The sequence below is a fragment of the Cuculus canorus genome, chromosome 12 (genome assembly GCF_017976375.1).
Source record: "Cuculus canorus isolate bCucCan1 chromosome 12, bCucCan1.pri, whole genome shotgun sequence".
Lineage (NCBI taxonomy): Eukaryota > Metazoa > Chordata > Aves > Cuculiformes > Cuculidae > Cuculus > Cuculus canorus.
In genome coordinates, this window is record NC_071412.1 from 2,260,947 (window position 1) to 2,283,951 (window position 23,005).

Below are 23,005 nucleotides of genomic sequence, written 5' to 3' on the forward strand. Positions count from 1 at the left end.
AAACAGTGCAAAATATAAGCTGATAAAGATTGTTGACATTTAATTTTTTTTTGTTGATAATGATGTAATATTTTACCTTTTAGGAGAACATACATCAGAATCTGATTCAAGTGTTCTTAGAAAATGTATGTGGTAGATTTTGTCCAGCATTGTATGTAACTTTGTTGCTTTCTGTTGTCTGTTTCAGTTTATTTTAAAAATAAAGATAATATTTGCGGGGAAGTTGCCTGTTGATTTTTATGAAGGTGATGAATACCTAGCTTAACTGTTGTAATGTTTTGCCTCCGAGAATGCTTTTGGATTAGGAAGAGTCCTTTGAGTAACAGTATGAGGTTGTATTAGAAGGGGTCTTGCACTATAAACCCCGTTCCTCTTTTACAGGATGGGAGGGAAGGTTCGCGCACTGTTTGGTTGAATAGATTTTTTTTTTTTTAGAGCTTTGTGCACTTGGGAAGAAATTATGCAAAGAATTATTTATTTTAATCCATAGAATTATTACTAAGCTATTCCTGTTCGTTGAAATGCCAGAACTAACACGAACCATATTAGTACCTTACCAATAATCTTTAAAAGCAAGTGATATGTGTGGTTCCAAGCCATGCGTGGAAAACAGTTCATTGGAATAAGCCGCATCTCATGAAATGTTACTGCTCTTCTTAAAAAAAATATGGAAGGATGAGAGAAATGAGAATTTAGAAAGGATGGGAGAAAAAATTATTTATTAAATTAAAGATGAGAAAATGTAAACTATTAACAGATTTCCCCTCACCCCATATATGAGAGCCACTGGAAGTTAAATAACCTTTGGAAGAAATAGGTGTGCATATTGGCAACTGGAAGGTCCAGAGTATTAGTAATATTAAGATTTGACCAGAATATTGATACTTAGTAACACAGGAGATGGGAATTTAAGAGTAAAGTTTTCTGGGGAAAATTCTACCTCTTTACTACAAGCTTCTTGCGCTCTTGAATGATCAGTCAAGCTAGCAGTGTGGAAAGCGTATGATGTAAGTGTGTTTCTGCAGGTGCAGATCAATGCAAGACTTAAGGCTGATCCAAGACCTTGCTCAGTCTATTTTGTGTCTTTTAGCAGCTGAATCCACTACCTTGACTTAGAAATGTGTTAGTGACATTAACTGTGTCTTCTTGCAAGTGAATTACATAGCTTTGCATTGGAGCTCTAGCTCTTAAGTCAATAGACTTTCCTGTTAATTTATTGGAGCAGTCTTGTGTAACTTGAGAACACCAAATACAGGTAACCATAACTATGTCTTGTAAAGTGTGCATACACACTATCTTCTTTCTGGCAGGAATAAATAATAAGCTGCTTCATTTCAGTATATTCTCTGTGATTGAACTCAAAATGACACCTGGATGACCAAGGCAGAAGCCCCGCACTCAAGACATCTAAGACTTTTATTATCCATTAATAAATGCTCCAACATCGAAGGATGCATTCTGGATTACCACAGCTTCAGTCCGCAGTGGTAGGAGATTTTTAGTTACTATTACATTATAATCATTCCACCCAGTGCTGCGTTTTAAATGTAATAGAGCTGGGAAAGCATCAGAGGTCAGAAGGAATCAAAAAGAAATGTAAGTAAGCCCAGAGCCTTTCTAGGAGAAACGAGCATCTCTTAGAGCTGGAGACGGGTCTAGAAAAGTCTGAATGGCACAGAAGGGATGTTTAGAACTTCCTTGTTTCATGCTTGTCTGCACTTGCCTGAAGTTTGTCTTGCAATACAAACAACTAAGAGATATTAAAGGTAGCATGAGACAGGTTTAAAACAAACAGGACTTTTGTCCTCACAGGGAGAATCTTTCCTCAGCTTTTATTTACTTCTGTATTTTCTTTTACAGTTTCTTACGCTGACAGCAGTCTGTTTATGGAGATGTCGTGGTCTAAATCTAGGTTCAGAACTAAAAACCACAGAAGGCTCCTCATTTCCCATTGCAGCTGACAGCAAGGCTCCTTACACCATGGTGCTGATCCTACTGTAAGTATGAAAGTATGTATCATACAAGGTTTAAAAAACAAAAGTCACGTGCCAAAACATCTAAAGCATTTTGACTTCCAGTTAAATCTCTTTCCTCTTGTACCTTTTTGAATGAGGAATTTAATTCAGTTTCACAGATTCCAGACTGTGCAAGCATTTGTCCAGATGATATTGGGGGAGCTGAGGGCAGAGAAGAACTTGGACATCGTATCCATTACGATGCATTTCTTCCTTGGAAAAAAATTTAAACCTCTATATCTACTCTGTGTGTGTGTGTGTGTGTGTGTGTGTGTGTGTGTGTGTATTTATATCTACACTACTTAACAGCAACCACCACTGTTTGAACATTGCTTTGGAATATAGGTAATGGAACATAAAAAGTAAATCTTTGAAACACATCAGAAATCATAGAATCACTAGGTTGGAAAAGACCTCTTAGATCATCGAGTCTAACCATTCCTATCTTAGCTAATGTGTGCAAAGTTAAACTCAGATTTTCTTGGGCATATTTTAAAAGAAACAAAATGAGGGGAAAATAGACTTCTTCATTGTGGACTTTTTCCCTATAGTTCTATGTAATTGTATAGCATTGAGGAACTTGAACATACCCGAATGTTTACCCGAATGTGTTTGTCTTGCCTTCCAGCCGTGCTCCCCAGCAGCTTTCCATACACTAGACTTTACTTTGGCAGGTACAGCGTTCCTCTTTGTGTGAGGACGATTGAGCAACACCGTGCAAATTACCTCCAGAGCTTTTGGCAAAGAGAACAAAACAGAAGCGTGAGGCAATTGCACAGAGCTGTGCTCATGTTAGAGGACACCAGGAAGGCTCAGCGTATGCCTAAATCAGCCCTCAGCTTTTAAGTTTTACCAGGAATTCTCACATTAATAGCAGCGTTTCTCGTTATGGAAATGTTGTTTGGATAACAGGAACTGCGTTCGTTTCTTATGATACCGTGAAAAGCCAGACTCAATAATCAATGCTAATTTGATTATTAAGTAAGGTATCTTTTATTGCGACGTCAGTAATGCAGGGCGTCGCTCCACCTAATGTGTGTGTGACTTCTAGCACAACTCAAAATGGCCTTATACAATCAAAGCATACCTATTCATCACTTTTCTTGGAACAGGTGTGTCTATTATAATCAGTTCCCAGAATTTACTTACATAAGTTTTCTCCCCTTGGCACACATGCTCTGCCCTCTGGGGCTCTTGGGCTGGGGGCTTCTGGAGAAAGGCTCACAGTCTTCTTCATGGTGAACTTTTCAACTCCTTGTCTTGTGTGTGCTCTTAGACTCCTTGGGCACCTTTTCAAGGTTGCATCTGATCCTTGCTGCACAAGGCCTTCTTATCTCGCTTAATTAGATACAGTCACATTCTTTCCCACTGTTTCTAACTGCAGTCTTGTTAAAACTCCTTATGTAAGCATAAGTATGCAGGCGCAGGCCAGCTGAAAGTTAGTATTCAAGCTAATATTATATTTTAGTTCTAAAATCACAAAAACTATACATAATATTCAAACATATAATAGGTTAGTAACTTATAAGAAATAATCTCTTTCTTCAGTTAGGTGTGAGTGACAGACACTGGGCTGGTGCCTGCGGCAGGATTCCCCTGCTTCCCGGAGCCGCAGGGCAGTGCTGGTTGCTGAACCTGCCTCTTCTTCCAGGGAGCCTCTTGGGTCGAACTTGAGAGTAGAAAGGCTCCAAAGGGATCTGTACAGGCTGGATTGGCGGGCTGAGACCAATGGTTTGAGATTTAACAAGGCCAAATGCTGGGTCCTGCACTTGGGGCACAACCACCCTGTGCAGCTACAGACTAGGGGAGGATTGGCTGGAAAGCTGCCCGGAGGAGAAGGACCTGGGGGTGTTGATTGACAGTAACTGAACATGAGCCAGCAGTGGCCCAGGGGGCCAAGAAGGCCAATGGCATGTTGGCTTGGATCAAAAATGGCACGGCCAGCAGGTCCAGGGAGGTGATTCTGCTCCTGGACTCGGCACTGATGAGGCTGCACCTCGAATCCTGGGTTCAGTTCTGGGCCCCTCGCAATGAGAAGGATGTTGAGGCTCTGGAGTGTGTCCAGAGAAGAGCAACGAAGCTGCTGAAGGGGCTGGAGAACAAGTCTGATGAGGAGCAGCTGAGAGAGCTGGGGTTGTTTAGCCTGGAGGAGGCTGAAGGGAGATCTTATTTTTCTTTACACTGCCTGAGAGGAAGTTGCAGAGAGGAGGGAGCTGGGCTCTTCTCTCAAGTGACAGGGGACAGGACAAGGGGGAATGGCCTCAAGCTGTGCCAGGTGAGGGTCAGACTGGACAGCAGGAAAAACTTCTTCACCAAAAGGGTCATCGGGCCCTGGCAGAGGCTGCCCGGGGGGAGTCACCATCCCTGGAGAGGTTTAAAAGACGGGGAGATGAGGATCTCAGGGACACGGTTTAGTGGCAGAGGGGAATGGTTGGACTCGATGATCCAAGAGGTCTTTCTCAACCCGGTGAGTCTATGACTATGATATGGGCCGTGCCCGCGCCATTGGAGACTTCCGGCACGGGGGAGGGCGAGACCGGAAGCTCCTTTGGGGAAGCACCGGAAGCGTCCCTGGAGAGGGACCGGAAGCTCCGTGCCTCTAGCAACAGCGGCGTGCATAGCAACGGCGGCGGCCATGCCGGTGTGGCTGCGGGAGTACAGCTGGCGGCAGAGCCCCTCGGCCGTGTACCTCTCGCTGCCCGTGCGCGGCCTGAGGGTCACCCCCGGCAGCATCTTCTGCACCGAACAGTACTTGAAGGTGCGGCGGCTGCGCGGGGTGGCCGCCTCCAGAGGCGCGGGCGGCGCTGCCGCGATTATAATCGGTGATAAGTGACTCAGAGCCTCGCTGCGGGCTGTCAGGTACCCCGGAGAGGTGATGGCTTCTCCGTGCTGCTCGCTTTGTGCCAGCTGCCATTTCTCTTATCAATGGCCTGAATTATACACAGCTGCTTGTAGTGTGAATTATAACTCTAAATTTGAGCTCCGTGGCTTCTGTTTCAGTGCTGAAGAACCGAATTTTTCAATTTTTTTTAATATGGTCTAAAAATATATATATAACCTCCCTAATGGATAGTAATAAATTAGAATAATAGAGCCATATAATAGTTTGGGTTGGAAGGGACCTTAAAGATCATCCTGTTCCAACTCCCCTGCCATGGGCAGGGACATCCCACTGGCTCAGGCTGCCCAAGGTCCATCCAACCTGGCCTGGAAGTCCTCCAGGGATGGGGCAGCCACAGCTTCCCTGGGCAGCCTGGGCCAGGGCCTCACCACCCTCATGGTGAAGAAATTCCTCTTTATGTCTAGTCTAACTCTGCCCCTCTCCAGTTTATCCCCATTGCCCCTCGTCCCATCCCCACAAGCCTTTGTGAACAGCCCCTCTCCAGCTTTCTTGTAGCCCCTTCAGGCACTGGAAGGTCGCTCTGAGGTCTCCTTGGAGTCTTCTCTTCTCCAGGCTGAACAACCCCAACTCTCTCAGCCTGTCCTCCTATGGGAGGTGCTCCAGCCCTCCGATCATCTTCGTAGCCTCCTCTGGATCTGTTCCAACAGCTCCATCTCCTTCTTATGTTGAGGATTCCAGAACTGGACACAATACTGCAGATGAGGTCTCACAAGAGAGGAACAGAGGGGCAGAACCCCCTCCCTGCTGGCCACGCTGCTTTGAATGCAGTCCACTTTTGTCAACAGTGTTTCCTGAAGTTTACTGTGTGCTTGTGCTGAGTATTTTGAATACGTGAGATTTCATTAAAAATTGTAAATATTAGTACATATTAATTATATTTTTATAGGTAAGCATCCCTCCCTTTTTATTTGAAGCCATTTTATATGCTCCTATTGATGACACAAATAGCACAGCAAAGATTGGAAATGAAGTCATCTTCTTCACGCTGTATAAAAAAGAAGCGGCCATGTGGGATTCCCTAACTTTAGCAAATGGTAAGTTCTTGACTACGAAAACTATAATAAGTTGTCTGTAAAAAACCCAAGCTCTGGCAAAACTTTACAAACTATAATAAGCAATGTGAAACTTCTGCTGCTAGGTAGCTGCTAAGTTAAACTTTGTTCAATGTTAAAACCAGAAAGCATATGAAAACAAATAACATCTACAGATTTTAGTGTGTGCAAACCTAACATAAGTTTTCTTGTAAAATTTAAATTTTGTATGTAAGCAAACCTCAGGTTTTATTTTTTTTTAATTATAGGCTTGTTAGAGACTGCTCTGTGGAATTTGGACCAGATTGGATTTTCCCAGTTGGAGTAGCAAAAAAATCCTGGGTTTATGGTGTGTAACAGTGGAATTTCAGGTCTGAATTACTAAGATAGCTTTCGCTTGGTTTTTTTTTAAGCTAACAAGGAGAAACTGCAATGCCTAAGAGAGAATGCTGTTCTAAGAGCCCATGAAAAGGCAAAAGAAGAGACGGAAGCAAAAAAAGTTACGAAACAGGAACACAAAAAATATGCTTTGGAGGCCACGATGAAGGTGAGTTTAGAAGGAACTATACCAGACATACACATGTAAACAATTAATGACTAATTTGGGAGCTGCTTGGTTAAATGTACTGTGAAAAAGATGAAAAGCATTAAGTTTTATTACAGTGGTGGAGAACCTTGTTATTTCTTTGTAGCTAAAAAATACCTATTACTAGATGTGAAAAGATGCAGAAAAATACTTAGAAGTTGATATTTCCTATTATAGTTACTAATTCTAATGAAAATTTTTGGTGAGGAGCTCAGATTTCCTTTAGTGGAAAGGAGACTGTGGTAATGTAGGTAAACTGTAATTTTCCATGACCCTTGCATCTGTGCGAGTCATTTAGGACAGTAAAAAAATACTGATTTGAAAAAAAAATCATTTATTCGTTGTTATATTTTCTATCCGACTTGCTGTTCATTGCCTTTTGTGTATATCTTTGTTGTTCCGCATTATATGCGTATTTTAAGATATGTTCTTCAAAATTTTTATATATACAAAAGTCTGGTCACTTCATTTCTGTTTAAAGGGGTTTTTTTAAGTATACAAAGAAATGTTATGATTGCATATGCAATTTAGACTAAAATGAGCCATAGCTAGTGCCTTTCTTGGTAGCAACATTGTACCCAATCTGTCTATTTAATAATCTTGCAGAGAAGAGGAGAAATAAGAAATCTTGTAGTAAAATAAAGCCATATATTTTGCATTTCTGTACGTTTCAGAGATCTGCATTGGAATATGGCTGGGATTTTCATTGTTTACAAGTAAAACTTACTCTGTTTCTGGATCACACCTTAGTTGTGGTAGTAAAATAGTTGAGAGATGATTTTTAAAAGCTAATCCAAAATTTCTACTCTCCCAGTCATTTTTAAGCATCTTTCATAACTCTCCTTCACGATGATGTTAATGGGATATGAAACTGGGGAAATAACGGTAACTTTTACATGGTTATCTTACTATTACCAGGTGTTAAGTAGCTGATAGGTTTGTCATTCAAACAGCTAGAAGAAGCAGAAAGAAAAAGAATTGAAGATCTGAAAGAGAAAGAGCGGCAGAAAGTCACTAGGGACTTGGAATTATGGAAAAAACAACAAGATGCTGAGAAACAAAAGCGGGCACAAAAAGAAGTGGAACTGCATCAGGAAGTAGAACAATTAAAGGAGAAGAAAAAGGAAAAAATGAACAAAACTAGGATTCCTACTGAAGAAACTTCCAAAACCAGGCTCAAAACAACCAGAGGTTGTATTATTGAAGTGTATTTTATCATGCTTTAAAGTGCGGGTATAACTTTATTCCTAGATGTTTCTAAATTATCATTTGTCTTTGTTTCTACCATACTGGATTAATTCTTCTAGCTTGCAGTTATTTTAGTGTTTTTAGGTTCAGGCAATTTATTGAGCTAAAGCACGTGAGTTCTTGGGTCTGATTTAAGTCTTTGGAAATACAACGGCAGGTTTTGTTCTAAGCTTTAGAAAGGTAAAACACAAAGCCTTTCTGACAGGGTAATGCAGCTTTTCTGAGGGTGAAGTTCACATTACCCTGAGTCACCTAACTGCTGGCTTTCATAGAAATAGGTGATCTCCTTTCACTCTCTCTGTCCCATGTCTTGGCCTCACAGAGCCAATTTAAGGAACTAAATCAACATAAAATATTTCATTTTTGGTTGTTTTGTTAAGGTTAATTTTAGCACTTGTAGTTGCCATGTCAGGGAACCGTATAAGTGACAGAGACAGTGGGGAAAGAGGAGGGTCAGTTCCCTTGTGACAGATCATGTAGCCAGTAAATAGATGGCATCATACAGCAGGAACAAGCATTTTTTGAACCTTCCCTTCAAAAGAACAAGTCTTAGGCTTTCTCAAGCTATTAGAGGTTTAGTTCTAATATGCAGAATTTCTAAGTCAGTTGTACACTGGACAAAAAAACCCAGAAAAATCCCTTTTGCTTCATTCTTCATTTCCAGTACTCCAATTCTCTTCGTAGGTCATGGCTCCTATAGTATGTTTTCAGAAAATTTAAAGGAAGAACAGCTACCAGCTCCTCGAGCTGCTGCTACAATTAAAATCAACTTTACTTCACGAGTATTTCCTACAGCTCTACGAGAATCTCGTGTTGCAGAAGAGGAGGAGGTAAGGATTGATTTCTGCTTTAGAATGATGCTTCTTTCTTCCAAGTAGTGAATTATTTACCGTTTATTCAGTGGGCTGACAAAAACGTTACCTGTGCCAAGAAATGTTACCTGTGCAATATTCTTATCTTCCAAGGAAGGCAGTCTTATTTAAATTAAGATTCAAAGAAACACTGTTTCATACAAACTATTGTCACTAATTGTGTGGTTGTGCAAATAAGTAAATAGCATGTTCCTTTTCTGGGGGGTGAGGAGAAAGAGCAGCAATATTAATTGAATTCCTTGAAGTAAAAAATTTAAATGGTCTTTACTCTTATATTTAAGATTTACGTTTTATACTTAAGATTTAAGTTCTGCTTTCTTCAAAAGAAGCTCACGGTTACCTCTTTTGAGCTCTTTTGAATGAACACAAAGGGTCGTTTTGGAAGTTCAAAAGAAACAAGCAAACAAAAATGTATTAGTGGTGCAGTAACTTTATTTCTCACATAGTAATAAAATAGTTGGGGAAACTTGGAAGTTTTTCATACTTGACATTATTAAATATTTCTCTCTGTCCAAAATATGTGGCAAATAGAATTCTTTTGATGGGAGTGAGTGAATAGATGAAAGCAAAATCCGTTTTTGGATTTTAATTTCCCTTCAGAAATATTTGCATGTTGTGCGTTTACAGTGGCTACGTAAACAAGCAGAAGCTCGAAGAACAATAAGTGCTGATTTGTCTGAGCTGGAAGATTTAAAAGAAGAGGAGAAGAATCCAGACTGGTTAAAGGACAAAGGAAAGTAAGTATGATTCCTTTAGAAGATGTATTTCAAATGAAATATTAGTTCTATAGTGTGTCTGTTTAGTTTTGGTATTTTTTTTATCCTAGATACAGATGGTGAATGGCTGGGTAGTAAAGAATTTACTGACAGTTTATGGGGTTTGAATCTGATAAAGTCATGAGATGCAATTGCTGAGGCTCTTGATGAACAACATCTTTGTGAACGCATAATGCATATTCTTCTATGAGGACAGTTAAGTCAGTGCAATATTCAACCTAGGTGAATTTCCTTTCATTTGTACCTTTTATTGACAGGTTAAACATCTGTCTAAAACAAACTTTAGGAATTTGTTAAAATATATCAGTATGTTTATATAACTGTGTTATACAGGAAGGTTTGATTAGGCAATCATAATCATATTCATAGCTTTCAAAATTAGTTAGTCCCATGTCTGCGTAGATGTGTCCCCCTCTTACTGTTCTCCATTGCTTTTAAGCAGTGACTAATTTTATGTCTTTATGCTATATTGTCAGCATCCAGTTTGACTGAGCTTCAGCTACCTTGTACTCAGGAAAGGCTGTAAATGGCCATTTCCAAGGAGAAGCTGCTCAACCCACCAATTTTTGCAAATGAATTGTTAACAACAAGTAGGTGTTTATTTTGTGATGTATTGCTTTGTATAAAGTGCATGTTTTACTTTTTGTTTTGTACTTAGTAAAATGTTTGTAACAGGAGACTATCTTGGAGCTGTAAATGTGTATAACCTCGCTGTGCGGCTAAACAATAAGCTTCCCCTGCTGTATCTGAACCGTGCTGCTTGCCATCTTAAACTGAGAAATCTACATAAAGCTATTGAAGATTCCTCTAAGGTATAAATCTGTTGGTTCTTGGACTGTCATCTTAGTTGCGATTGTGATTTCTTACTGTGCCGTTTCTGTTTCAAGCGCATTTATAAATACTAGCGTGATTCAAAATTTTTATATTCAAAATTGATATAATGAAACCAAGGTCAAATCTTACGATTTTATTGTGATTGATTAATGAACTTTCAGAAATGTAAAAGAAAACAACAGCAAAATAAGCTCAAACCATGCTTCTACACACCTGTTGGCTCAGGACATGTTTCTTTATCGCTGCAATATTTTACCTGTATATACACTTGAAAAAGACAATTTGGAGCAGAGAAAAATGAAAATATGCCTTTGGTATATGTTCTGGTGTTCTTAATTTTGTGGGAAAAAAAAAAAGGTGGTGGTGATGAGGATACCTTAAAAAAAAAAAACCACAAAAAACCAAGAAACCAGACAGTTTTAAAGAAGGGCTGTATCACCTCAGTGTTTTAGCAGAAATTATTGGTGCAGTGAGAGAGGAGTGATCGCAAATGGCACGTAACTAAATTGGAGTAAGTTGTCCCAGAATTATTACATTTTGAACTAATAAGCATCTGAGGGTTGAAGCTTGGGTTTTTTTCCCTACTGCTACAGTTTATCTGCTTTTCTAGGGCTGCTTTTTGTATTGTTTGGGGTTTTTTTTGCAGCATGGTATGTAATGTAATATTACGCATGAAAACAGAATACGTTCTTTGACTATAATAACTAATACAGTATTTGACACTTTTCAGCCATGGCAATGAAACTGTGTTTAGCAAACTGAGAAGTGACAGACACAAATCTTAATCACTAGATTCATATATTAAATTTGAATAGTTATTTCTATTTCTATTTGAACAGTTAATTTGTTACAGTCTATTAATAGTAATTAGGTGAGAGAAGTGTGTGTAAACAAGGAAAAAAAGCCCAAAGTATGGAAAATCTACCTCTTAATTTTGGGTATTTTCATTTGTAAAGGCACTAGAACTGCTGACACCACCTGTTCCTGATAATGAGAATGCTCGAGTAAAAGCATATGTGAGACGTGGAACAGCATTTTGTCAGCTGGAATTATATATGGAAGGTGAGACCTTGATTTTGGGAAAATGCGCAGGTGGATTTATAGTGACATGCAAGTAATTCTGTTTAGCTCAATGAAACTGCTCACACCTTTCTTTTTCCAGCAGAGATGTTAAAGGAGGACTGTACAATCTATGTCTCTATGTGTTGAACCTTTATGCCGCATTCCTTAATAACTATTTTTTAAATTTACTGCCTAATTTCAATTCCACTTGAAACATTTTTACAGGTTTTGAGAAATTGATTGTACTCCTAATTTAAGGACTACAAGTTAGTTTCCCTATGAGGAAAAGGCTTTGTATCCAAGTTGTGTATCCCTTGTTTGGTCTATTGGGTAATCAGTTTTTCTGTGCATAATGGCCAACTATTGACCGTAACAGCTGGGTGGCAGTGGAAGACAAAAGTGAGGAATGAATGAGAGGTCAGAGATGAGGTATTTGCATTGGGATGCATTCAAATGTAGGATACAAACTGCTATGAAACTAGTTTGCCCTAGTTTTGCTGTTCCTGAAGCAATATTTTATTTTATTTTATTTTATTTTATTTTATTTTATTTTATTTTATTTTATTTTATTTTATTTTATTTTATTTTATATTTTATTTTATTTTTTCCTGAAGCAATATTTTTATAGTATTTCCAACTATAGAACGAATTAACTTAAAATAACCGGAAATATTTCTAAAATATTTGCTTGTGCTTAGTGATGCATCGTTGTAAAATAATGTATGGAAGTCATATTGATGAGGAAAATGATTCATGAGGTATGTACCATTTGTGTGAAAATATCTGATGCTCTTGACTTACTGATGGACATTCTTATTAATGTATCTGTATTAGGTCTTCAGGATTATGAAGCAGCACTCAAGATTGATCCTAAAAATAAAACTATAGAAGAAGATGCTGTGAAGATCCGACACCTAATTCAAGGAACAACGCAAGATTCTTAACACACACATACACACACGGAAAGTTTTGAGAGGAATGCCTTCTGAGGGTATCAGAAGGCATCTCAGTTCTTGTCAATATGTTGTTAACTGGACATTTTGCTGTTTCACTCTGAACACCTACAGAATTGGTAAAAGACTGGATATATGAATTACTGTTTTTAGAAAGTAAAGTGTTATAACAACTCTGATTAGATAGATTTTATATAATTTTGATACAAAGTCATCATTTTTGCTTTCTGTGTAATATTAAAACACGCTTTTGGTACTGGATTTGAAGTTACTCATAACTAAAATAAATATTTGTCTGGAAATTTCTACTGAATCTAGACAATGGGTTTTCCAACGCCCTCAGTAGCTCCATTTAGTCAGCACCTGTTAACTTCTTATCTTTCTGTTCACTATCAAAGCTGAAAGTTAAGTGTTACATGGTTATGGTTATATGCTTTCCTCTGTTCTTGTTGTTCCTAGGTTTTGGCATGTCTGAAACTAAGATAGGGAATTTAGATACTCTAATTCAGGCATCCAATTTGGAAAGCCTCCACCTGAAAGCACACAGTTACATTTTATGTCATGCAGAACATTCTTTTTAGCATTGAATAATGTACATTAAAATTTTCAGGCTGTTTTGAAACATTTGTTTGGGCTGAACAAAGAAAGTAATTGGAACAATTAAAAACCTGTAATGTGGTATTGTAGAGTAGTGGTAAATTTATCCTGTGATAAATTGTCCAATCAATGCATATGACTTACTTCTTCCATCCTACTACAATTAGTAATTTTACAGTGTAGCTGTAAAGCATATTCTAAGTCATAAACATTGTTACATATATGATGATATATATTTTTAATGAGCTGGGGTTTTAATTTGTAGTCTGTTGACATAGGGCAGTATCTCTGCAATACTGGCTTGATTAAAGATTCACAAAAAAGGGACAATCCTGGTGAGCTTATAAGTGGTGTAAAATGACATGAAGCATTACACTATGCTTTGAAGTCCTGCACCTGTTGTTTTGGAAAGCGGCAGAGTGTAATGTAGAATTGTATTGTTTATGTAGATACGTTAGCATTTGTATCACTGTGACAGCCTCAAACACCCGACTTGAAGTGGTTCTGTTCTGTCACGTAATCTGTCCCAATTGTCACCATCCCTCAGGAGCAGTTTTTAGTGGACTTCTGAATTTTCCACATCAGTCTGTTTCCCAAATACCATTTATGACTGATTTCTGTCTTTAGAAGAGAATATTAATTATGTAGATCATAGAATCACAGAATCACCAGGTTGGAAAGGACCCACGGGATCATTAAGTCCAACCATTCCTAACACTCCCTTAAACCATGTCCCTAAGCACTTCATCAACCCGTTCCTTAAACACCTCCAGGGAAGGTGACTCGACCCCCTCCCTGGGCAGCCTCTGCCAGTGCCGGATGACTCTTTCCGTGAAGAATTTTTTTCTGATATCCAGCCTGAACCTCCCCTGGCGGAGCTTCAGGCCATTCCCCCTTGTCCTGTCCTCTGTGACTTGGGAGAAGAGCCCAGCTCCCTCCTCTCCACAACCTCCTTTCAGGTGGTTGTAGAGAGCAATAAGGTCTCCCCTCAGCCTCCTCTTCTCCAGGCTAAACAACCCCTCTCAGCCGCTCCTCGTCAGACTTGTTCTCCAGCCCTCTCACCAGCTTCATTGCTCTTCTCTGGACACACTCCAGATCCTCAACATCCTTCTTGTGGTGAGGGGCCCAGAACTGAACACAGTACTCAAGGTGTGGTCTCACCAGTGCCGAGTACAGAGGGAGAATCGCCTCCCTGGACCTGCTGGTGACCCCATTTCTGATCCAAGCCAAGATGCCATTGGCGTTCTTGGCCACCTGGGCACACTGCTGGCTCATGTTCAGTTGCTGTCAACCAACACCCCCAGGTCCTTCTCCTCCGTGCAGCTCTCCAGCCACTCTTCCCCCAGTCTGTAGCACTGCATAGGGTTGTTGTGCCCCAAGTGCAGGACCCGGCATTTGGCCTTGTTGAACCTCATGCCATTGGCCTCGGCCCAGCGGTTCAGCCTGTTCAGATCCCTTTGCAGAGCCTCCCTACCCTCCAGCAGATCCACACTTCCTATGTTATTCTCTGAAACTTTTATACTCTTGGAGCAGGAAGAAGGTGGCAGGTGTTGCTTTAAATTTCCTTACTTAAGAGCCTTGAGAGGAGTGCCGAGGTGAGTCAAAGGTGTCTAGGGTAGCTGCTGTTCCTTACTGCCTGCAGATACCTGCCACATTGCAACGGGAAGCAGTGACAATACTTTATTTATAGCAGTTGGAAGTAGCTCTCGTGCCTCATTTGAACGTTACGGTATAGGTGCCAAAGTATGCCTATTTTCTGAGTGGAAGTGGGGGCTAAGGAGGAGAGGCACTGGCAATAGGAAAAAGAAAATGCAAAGCAGCAGACACTGGTTGCAATTTCCTTCCTCATTTTCTGTTTTGGTTCCACAGCCCATTAGAACAATCTGTACCATCTGTACAGGCTACTTGTGTTGTAGTGACTTCTTACAGCAACTCATGGCTATTTTTGATGTAGACAGGCACCATTTTCTACTGCTATGAAATACAAACAGTGCCTTCTTTAAAGCTTAGGGAAACAGATGTGCTCGGTGGCATGAACAGTATCTGCTTGTTTCATCTGATTATATTGAGAGCAAATGGATGGTTAAACTTCTGACTTCAATACCTGAGCTGCTGCTGCGTACATCATATTGAAGTCAGAATCATAGAATCATAGAAGAGTTTGGGTTGGAAGGGACCTTAAAGCCCATCCAATTCCAACCCCCCTGCCATGGGCAGGGACACCTCCCACTGGCTCAGGCTGCCTAAGGCCCATCCAACCTTGAACACCTCCAGGGATGGGGCAGCCACAGCTTCCACTGGGCAGCCTGTTCACCACTCTGATCATGAAGAAATTCCTCGTAATGTCTAATCTAAATCCGCCCCTCTCCAGTTTATAGCCATTACCCCTCGCCCTATCACCACAAACCTTTATAAACAGTTCCTCCTCAGCTTTCACGTAGGCCCCCTTCAGGTTCTGGAAGGCCATATACATTATGTTGGTATTAGTGTCCTGAGATGTAGGAATGCAGAGCTTGACTAAGTTTTAAGACCAGAAGATACATTAATTAAAACAAATAAACCTTCAGGTCAATGTCTCTTGCACTTAACTCTTTGTATAAAATTAGAACTCCACATTTATGGTAGCAGTTTCAAAAGTTTTATTTTTATGGGTTTAGGTCTGAATGAGAGACGCGTATCATCAAGTGGGCTACATTCTTTTTGATAGAGCTTATTCAACCCAGCAAAACCAACATAAATCAGATATTGATAGTATTCCCTGAATGACTGAGATAAGTCAGATTTGTTTACTTAAAGCTAAGTGTCTAGTCTAAATCTATGACAAGGAGATGCATTTTTACAGAGTATGCTGTAAATTGGGGTAGTCATATACTCTACTTCTATCGAGGGCAGTGTTTAAATAACCATTTTGAAATGACCCACAAGTCATTAAGTGTTTTGAAAAGGTTAGATCCACTGGATGATAAGCACGAGGTACCATCTGTGTGACAGGTGGTATGGCACCATATTCACTTGAAGTTGTTTTAAACAGCAAAAGCTGAGGCTTTGTCGAAGAACCATTGGTCATGAGTGTTTTGGGGTCCAGCATACAGGAAAACACCGGATTGCCTGGACTTGTGCAGAGAGGCACACGAGGACATTGGTTTTGCTCCATATTCGGGCCTGACAGCAGTTTCTTGTCAACTTCTTTCCCTGGTAAGGAGATGGATTTTAATTTAGTCTTGAAAGTATCAGGGCAAAGCATTTCAGATTTGTTAAATGTTTGTGGTCTGAGCAAATGTTGCTTAAGACGTGTATTGAAATACATGCACGGGGAGAGTGAGGAACAACACTGCTGACTTTTGACCATATTTAGTAAATATCACCAGTGGATGGTGATAAATGGACTCACGTTGACTATGAGTATAGTAAAAATTGGAATTTGCATGGAATTTCTGCATTAGTGATAAACCTCAGCATAGGTAGTATCTTAGTATGTCTGGCAGAAATAATTAGTATGGGTAAGTAAAATATGCATGCGAGTAAAAATATAGTGAGGTTTTCGAGGGTTTCTTTTGGTTTTGACTTTTTCTTTCCTAATACAGAGAAGTATGTATTCTAAAATAGAGCCCAAAACAAACCTCCAAATGACTGTATTTCCTTGCTCATGTTCACATGTATGTACTTAATTTTATTTTCTCTCTAGTGAGCGACTTACCACATGACAGGTACTTAGTATGTTCACAGAAAGTCCTCTGATGTGGTGGTGATGAGCATGCGGTAAAACTGTGCTGAATAAGGTACCTCCCTTAGTTTTGTTGAGCGAGCCCTTCAAAACCTACTCTTGAGCAGCAGTGCAATGAGATGTTTTTCTTTGTTTCTCAATCATGTGAGAGATGAAGAAAACTTTTAAGTTGCTAGCGTACATAAAATTCAAGGAAAACTCAGAATTTTGCACTTTACTTTGTTTATGAATGCGGCTGTTGTCTCCCATGTATTTTTTGCACCAGTGTTAGGAGTGCTGCTGGGGCCTAAATCTCTGCTCTCTGGGGTGTGCTGGGCACCATGCCCATCCATGAGATGGGGTCTGGGTGTGTGATGGGTGTGGGAGCCGCCTTACCCCTGCCACGACGGCTCTCGGAAAGGACAGCTTCTCCAAAGCAGCACCGCCGCAAGTGTCTGGATCCAAGCCTGTGCGGTTGGGGAACACCAAATTAGTTCAGTTACAGAGTTTTTCCACCTATCACAGAATCATAGGATAGTTTGGTTTGGAAGGGACATTAAAGATCATCCAGATCCACCCCTGCCATGGGCAGGGACACCTCCCACCAGACCAGGTTGCTTAAAGCCCCATCAACCTGTCCTTGAACCCCTCCACAGCTTCCCTGGGCAGCCTGGGCCAGGGCCTCACCACCCTCAGCGTGAAGAAATTCCTCCTCATCTCCAGTCTAACTCTGCCCCTCTCCAGTTTATCCCCATTGCCCCTCGTCCCATCCCCACAAGCCTTTGTAAACAGCCCCTCCCCAGCTTTCCTGCAGCCGCTTCAGGCACTGCCGGGACTATAAGGACCAGACACTCCTCTCTATGCCCACACACCTGTTGGGATGCCGTGTGTCCGTTTCCCCTCCCCTCAATGCGATCGCTCCCCCGTCCCCTCGCGTCCCCCGTTGCCTGGTGCCTTCCCCCCCTCCCCCCGCGTTGTCATGGCGGCCGCGCGGCCCGCCGGGCGCTGCGCGGAGCAGCCTGTGCGCATGCGCAGCCCGCGGTGTTTGTGTCGGCGTCACGGGCGGCGGCGGCGCCGGGCGCGGGTAGGAGGGGGGGAGGGAGGCGGGGGACCCTCTGGGCAGGTGAGGGGGGTCCGGGGGGGAATGCAGCCCTGGGTAGGAATGATGGATCATGGAATGGTTTGGGTTGGAAGGGACCTGAAAGCCCATCCAGTTCCACCCCCTGCCATGGGCAGGGACACCTCCCACTGGCTCAGGCTGCCCAAGGCCCATCCAACCTGGCCTTGAACACCTCCAGGGATGGGGCAGCCACAGCTTCCCTGGGCAACCTGGGCCACGGCCTCACCACCCTCATGGGGAAGAAATTCCTTATGTCCAGTCTAACTCTGCCCCTCTCCAGTTTATCCCCATTCCCCCCAGCCCTATCCCCACAAGCCTTTGTGAACAGTCCCTCCTCAGCTTTCCTGTAGCCCCTTCAGACACTGGAAGGTCGCTCTGAGGTCTCCTCAGAGCCTTCTCTTCTCCAGGCTGAACAACACCAACTCTCTCAGCCTGTTCTCGTATGGGAGGTGCTCCAGCCCTCGGGTCATCTTTGGAGCCTCCTCTGGATCCGTTCCAACAGCTCCTTCTTCTTATGTTGAGGATTTCAGAACTGGAGACAGTATTCCTCTTGTGAGACCTCATCTGGAATAGGGGAGCAGAATCCCCTCCCTCGCCCTGCTGGCCGCGCTGCTTTTGATGCAGCCCAGTTTTGTCGTCAGTGTTTGTTGATTATCCTTGTTTGTATACTCCTCTGTTTGTATCTCTGTGTCTCTGCTGAGCAACAAAGACGCTGCTGTGGGAGAGAACCGTGAGTTTTTATCTAGAATCACAGGGCAGCAAACTAAACAACACCAGGTCATGTCTGTGCCTTGCTATTCGTCTTTGTCAAAACACTTGCTGAGGTTCTTTTTGGTCTACGGAATCCTCTTTGAGGGAGGAAGAGTTCGGGAGTTTGGTTAAGCTGGCATCGTTGTTTTTTGTGAGGCTCAAATGGATGGGATGTGGCGTATTATTTATTTTTATACAGCTACGTGGGATAACTTGGTATTACGTTATCAACAATACAAGGCTGGAGAAGTGGTTCTAGTGATTCCCCTCACTGAATGCCCAGAGGTTGAATGCTGACTATAATGGATATTTATTTTGTCTAGATAGAAATTTAAAAGGTGATGTCACTAAGAGCGTGGGACATTTGTGGACCTAAAATAAGCTTTGCGGTTTAAGCTGGAGTAGAGAAGAACTTGAACTGTAACTTTCTCTTGAAAAATAGTGGTAATAAAGGTTTTTAGTGAGGAGCCAAACCAGTGAAGTAGTTGTGGCAAGGGGGGTGTGTGTGAACCTTTTTCTTTTTTTCTCTCTTTCCTTCCAGCTGGACCTCACATATAGGAGATGTGGAATATGCTGCTACATCCTCCCTGCTGTTATTAGATAGAACTCATTAGCATCATCTTGATTCATTAGGAATTTGCAGGCTTCGTGTCTGTCTAATTCCTGCCCAAGACTACTATTTATTATTTTATTTTATTTTATTTTATTTTATTTTATTTTATTTTATTTTATTTTATTTTATTTTATTTTATTTTATTTATTGCTTGCATTCAGGAAGCCAGTGCTGACTGTATCCAGCACCTCTGGGCAGGTGGAAAAGAGTACTGGTTCTTGGTGGGTCTCTGTCATTTGGTTGTGGAGAACAGAAGCTGCTGAAGATTTTGTGAGTAGGTCAGTTGAGGCATTGGGCTCAGACTGGTCTTCTGTATTTCAGTGTCCTTCAGGGACTGGATTTGAGCTCAGATTTAGTTATGACTGTATGTTTTATTAATCTTTCATGGAAATAAGATGTTGATTGAAGTTTAGGAACACTCTATCCAGATATTTTTTATTGAAGTCTTTTAGCTGTTTTGCTCTCCTAGAACTAATGAATTACAGGATGCTTTAGTTTTAATAACTATTTACTCATGTATGCTTATTGAATGCATGTGGTGGAATGTGTAGTAGACATTCCCTGTAGACGCCCTTTGGTCTGAGATTATGCTATCTATCTGTCATCATTTGGATAAATTTAACAGTTCTATATGTATCCCTCAGTGATTTTGTAATTATTCTTTCTTTATTCCATTCTTTTTCTTGATAGCAAAAACTTCTGTTTTGAAGATTATCACCTGTATGCAGTTAAATATGCAGCATTAGTATAATACTCTGACTGATTGCAAGATAAGTAACTTCTAACTGAAGACCATTTATCAAGGCCAGCAAGTAACAGAAACTGATGATCATTTGTCTGCTTGTTCCTCTCTCTCTTTTTTTTTTTTTTAATAATGTTTTTGGTTATGCCAGTACCCACATAGTTAGATCCTGAAGCTTTTGTTTGGGAAGGGAATGAGGCTGTGGCTGTGTGTTCAGTAGAACTGGTTTTATGGAGCGCTCAATTACGTGCGAGTCTGTGACTGGATGGAGAGAGAGAACACGGTGGCATTTGTGTGGAGTTAGCCAGGGCCCGTGATGCAACGCTTGAGAGAGCCAGAGGAACAGATGTTGCGAAGTCCAGCAGCGTCTGCTGTTAAAACCTGCCCTCTCGAAGTCTGCAAGTGAGCTTGTGTCAACAGATTTTTATATATTATTTTGTCTGTTGAAGAACTTGCGTTGTGACCTCATTGTTTTTCATCTAGCAGTGAGATGTGCTAAAACTGGAATTGCCCTGTTACGAAACCACAGCCTGTGTCTCTTCCACAGTGGGGATCAGACAAGGGCTGGGGGGCTGCCTGGAATGTATTTGCCCCAAACTGTGTTTTTTGTGGTTATGCAAACGGCTTGGTTTTTCAGTCACAAGAAATTTGGTGTTCTTTTGATTGCTCTGTCCACGGGACTGTAGGATAACAAAACGGGAATGTTCTTATGCTGAAGAGAATTATTAAAAGATAATTTTATATCACCAGTACTGTTTTTGCTCCATAGCCAGCGACGTTTCTGATAGGTAGCAAGTTCTGGTGCTGGTAGTTACGTTCCTCTGGAAGGGATCCTGCTGCTGAATGCCTGTTCGGATTCAAAGTGATGATAGCAAGTAGATGCTATTGTCTTGTGAGAACTGAGTGCCACAATCTTTGCCACTTGGGCATTTGTTATTTTGATGATTGAAGAAGTTTGATTTTTAAAAAATAATGACTTAAAAAAAATCATCACTGAATACAGTATGGTTTTAAACAAAATAGCCCCCTCCCTCACTCCCAGCTCTGGTGCTCCCTAGGTGGGACTCCAAGAGAAGCACAAAGAAAGGAAGAAAAAGGGAAATAACCATATTCAAAGTAGGGCTTTTTAATAAATTGAAATCCAGTTTCTTTGTAAGTTTGATAGTCAAGTTTGTTAGCAAACATTTTTGCTTTATAGATTGTGATTGTCACCGTTGCCTTTTGTACAGAGGAACCCCAGATATATTAGTGGAAGTTGATGAGGAAGAAGTGTTATGTTAGAAAAACATATGGTAACAACCATAATGCTGAGATAAGAGACTGTATTTTGTAAGAAACCAAAAGAGAATTGGAAGCTTCCTATTTTGTTGTGCAAAATCATAGCCATACTGGTACATTCAGGTTTTCTAACTCAAAGTTTGTGTATATTTTCTGTGTTGACAAACTGGGAGGAAAGACAGGATTGATAATAAAGGAGGAAGTAGGTAAATTTAAACAAGGAGGTGCTTTTCTCTGTGTTCTTAGTGGAAGTAACCAGGTGTGGGAAATAAAGCAGGTGTCTGACGTTTTCAGAACTGGCTGCTGAACCATGATTTCTTTTGCTGTTTTATTTCATTGGATGCATAATGTAACACAGTTGATTGGAAAAGGTTCTATTTTGGGGATTTATTTTTCCCTCCAAGATTATCACAAATTTTGTTTAACAATTTCATATTATTTTAAGGAACAAGAAACACATTAAATTACTTCTAGAAGTCTTTCTTGTAGTTAAGAGCTTTTAAAAACTAATCTGAATGTGTAACACTAATGAATACTCTGTATTCTTGGTGAAGGAGAAAAAATAAACAGGCAGCTGCAACCGGACAGCACTCTTCTGAAAATAACTACCAAAGTCATCCACTACTATTGCAACGAGTCAAATTTGTACTGCAGTTTTTTTCATTCTGTTTTTGCACTCTCCAGGTACTAACTCAAGAATTTTATTCTGAAGAAATATATTTGAAAGTACTTGAAAGGAATGAAACAAATCTGAAACCTTGTTTTGCCCAGTAGTTGAAGAGCATTAGTTCCAGAAGATCCTAATTTTGGTCTTCTCAAAAAAGCCCACAGTGCTTCCTTGAATGAACTGTAGTTCATGTAGTGTCATGAAACAATTCGGAAATGACTTCACCTAGTGAAATATGTCTTACATTTTTTCTGTAGCATCATTGTTTAAATTTGATTATTGATTTATTGGCTGGCTTTGTCTATGTGTCTTCAGCCGGTCTAAGAGCTTTATGACTGGCTAAAATAGGTATGAACCTAGCAAGGACATATTTGCTCCAGATATAAAAAAGATAATAGGATATATGTACAAAGGAATATATTTTCTTTCTAAACTTTTATCATTTTCTTTTAAATCCAGAATAATTCTTTGCAAGATAGTGCAGTGTTCTGTAACATCATGATTTGGATTCTTCTGTTTTCTTTCTTTATTTTTTTCAAGAAAGGAGTGAAATTACATATCTTGCATGTTAAAAGAATCTACTTGTACTTGCAGGGTGCTTTGAAAATGTCTGAAAATTCCAGTGACAGCGATTCATCTTGCGGCTGGACTGTCATCAATCATGAGGTACCCAGTCTCAAATTAATAAAGTTCTGTCAGTTTAAGACTATACATATGCAGTAAAATGTTATTTCAACTTTGTAGTGTTTGTTTTGCGTGGATCTTGCGTACCGACAGAGAATATGAGAGACTTAGAAATAAGAAAACATAAAACTACTGTTCAAAAATGTTTATCCTTTACTCTAGCTGCTAGAAATTTTGTGATTTAAAAGAATAATATTTTCCTATAAAGGTTTTACGTTCAAGAATTGCTGGCGTTTTAGTGAGATGCTCCGTCTTTCCTGGAAACATTGATGTTCTGTGTGACTTATCTGTTGTTGCTAATGTGTTTCTTTTTTTTCTTCCAAAAACACCTGCCCCACCCTGGGAAAAAAAATTGGGAATGATGAGCAGGAAAAACTCATGCAGAAGGGAATGATTCCCTGAGAGGCCCTGCCTGCTAGCGTGGACCTCCAATATACTTTCCTCCTTTAGTCCTGAGGATTTTTCTGTCTCTTCAGATCTTGTCTGCTGTGTGGCTGTAATATGGGGGTGTTTTTTGTTTAAGTATTTAGCATTGGCTTGTAAACTGAACAGGTTATTGAGCCAGAATCCTC

The 23,005-nt window shown here is 40.6% G+C and overlaps 3 protein-coding genes across 17 annotated transcripts in view; 2 read left to right on the top strand and 1 right to left on the bottom strand.

Annotated features, from left to right (window-relative positions):
• The first annotated feature begins 4,200 nt into the window (after nt 1-4,200).
• On the top strand, nt 4,201-15,359 carry DNAAF4 (dynein axonemal assembly factor 4). The gene is made up of 9 exons (XM_009563703.2): nt 4,201-4,773; nt 5,804-5,951; nt 6,362-6,495; nt 7,488-7,725; nt 8,467-8,612; nt 9,282-9,391; nt 10,089-10,242; nt 11,221-11,326; nt 12,161-15,359. The coding sequence occupies exons 1-9, from the start codon at nt 4,651-4,653 to the stop codon at nt 12,268-12,270; spliced, it is 1,269 nt and encodes a 422-aa protein (XP_009561998.2). The 5' UTR covers nt 4,201-4,650; the 3' UTR covers nt 12,271-15,359.
• Nucleotides 15,360-15,508: 149 nt separating this feature from the next.
• PIERCE2 (piercer of microtubule wall 2) lies at nt 15,509-17,599 on the bottom strand. The gene is made up of 3 exons (XM_054077804.1): nt 17,452-17,599; nt 16,976-17,046; nt 15,509-16,068 (listed from the first exon to the last, which is right to left on the bottom strand). The coding sequence occupies exon 3, from the start codon at nt 16,028-16,030 to the stop codon at nt 15,713-15,715; it is 318 nt and encodes a 105-aa protein (XP_053933779.1). The 5' UTR covers nt 16,031-16,068; nt 16,976-17,046; nt 17,452-17,599; the 3' UTR covers nt 15,509-15,712.
• The window catches only part of CCPG1 (cell cycle progression 1), a 29,492-nt gene continuing 24,086 nt past the window's right edge, over nt 17,600-23,005 (top strand). For 10 of the 15 annotated variants that reach the window (XM_054077790.1, XM_054077786.1, XM_054077788.1 and 7 more), the window contains exons 1-2: nt 17,600-17,663; nt 22,344-22,415. In XM_054077790.1, coding sequence (XP_053933765.1) covers nt 17,607-17,663; nt 22,344-22,415 — 129 coding nt within the window. In that variant the 5' untranslated portion in view covers nt 17,600-17,606. Of the gene's footprint in view, nt 17,664-18,088; nt 18,430-19,223; nt 19,341-19,965; nt 20,207-20,306; nt 21,767-22,343; nt 22,416-23,005 lie in introns of those variants that run through there. The other 5 variants (XM_054077795.1, XM_054077794.1, XM_054077796.1 and 2 more) reach the window with 5 other exon arrangements.

Excerpts from the sequence above, each read along its gene's own strand:
- PIERCE2 (XM_054077804.1), bottom strand. The coding sequence starts at position 16,030 with ATGGAGCAAAACCAATGTCCTCGTGTGCCTCTCTGCACAAGTCCAGGC.
- DNAAF4 (XM_009563703.2), top strand. The coding sequence starts at position 4,651 with ATGCCGGTGTGGCTGCGGGAGTACAGCTGGCGGCAGAGCCCCTCGGCC. Across the intron at positions 7,726-8,466 it reads CAGGCTCAAAACAACCAGAG|GTCATGGCTCCTATAGTATG; the intron begins GTTGTATTATTG and ends TTCTCTTCGTAG. Across the intron at positions 8,613-9,281 it reads GTGTTGCAGAAGAGGAGGAG|TGGCTACGTAAACAAGCAGA; the intron begins GTAAGGATTGAT and ends GTGCGTTTACAG.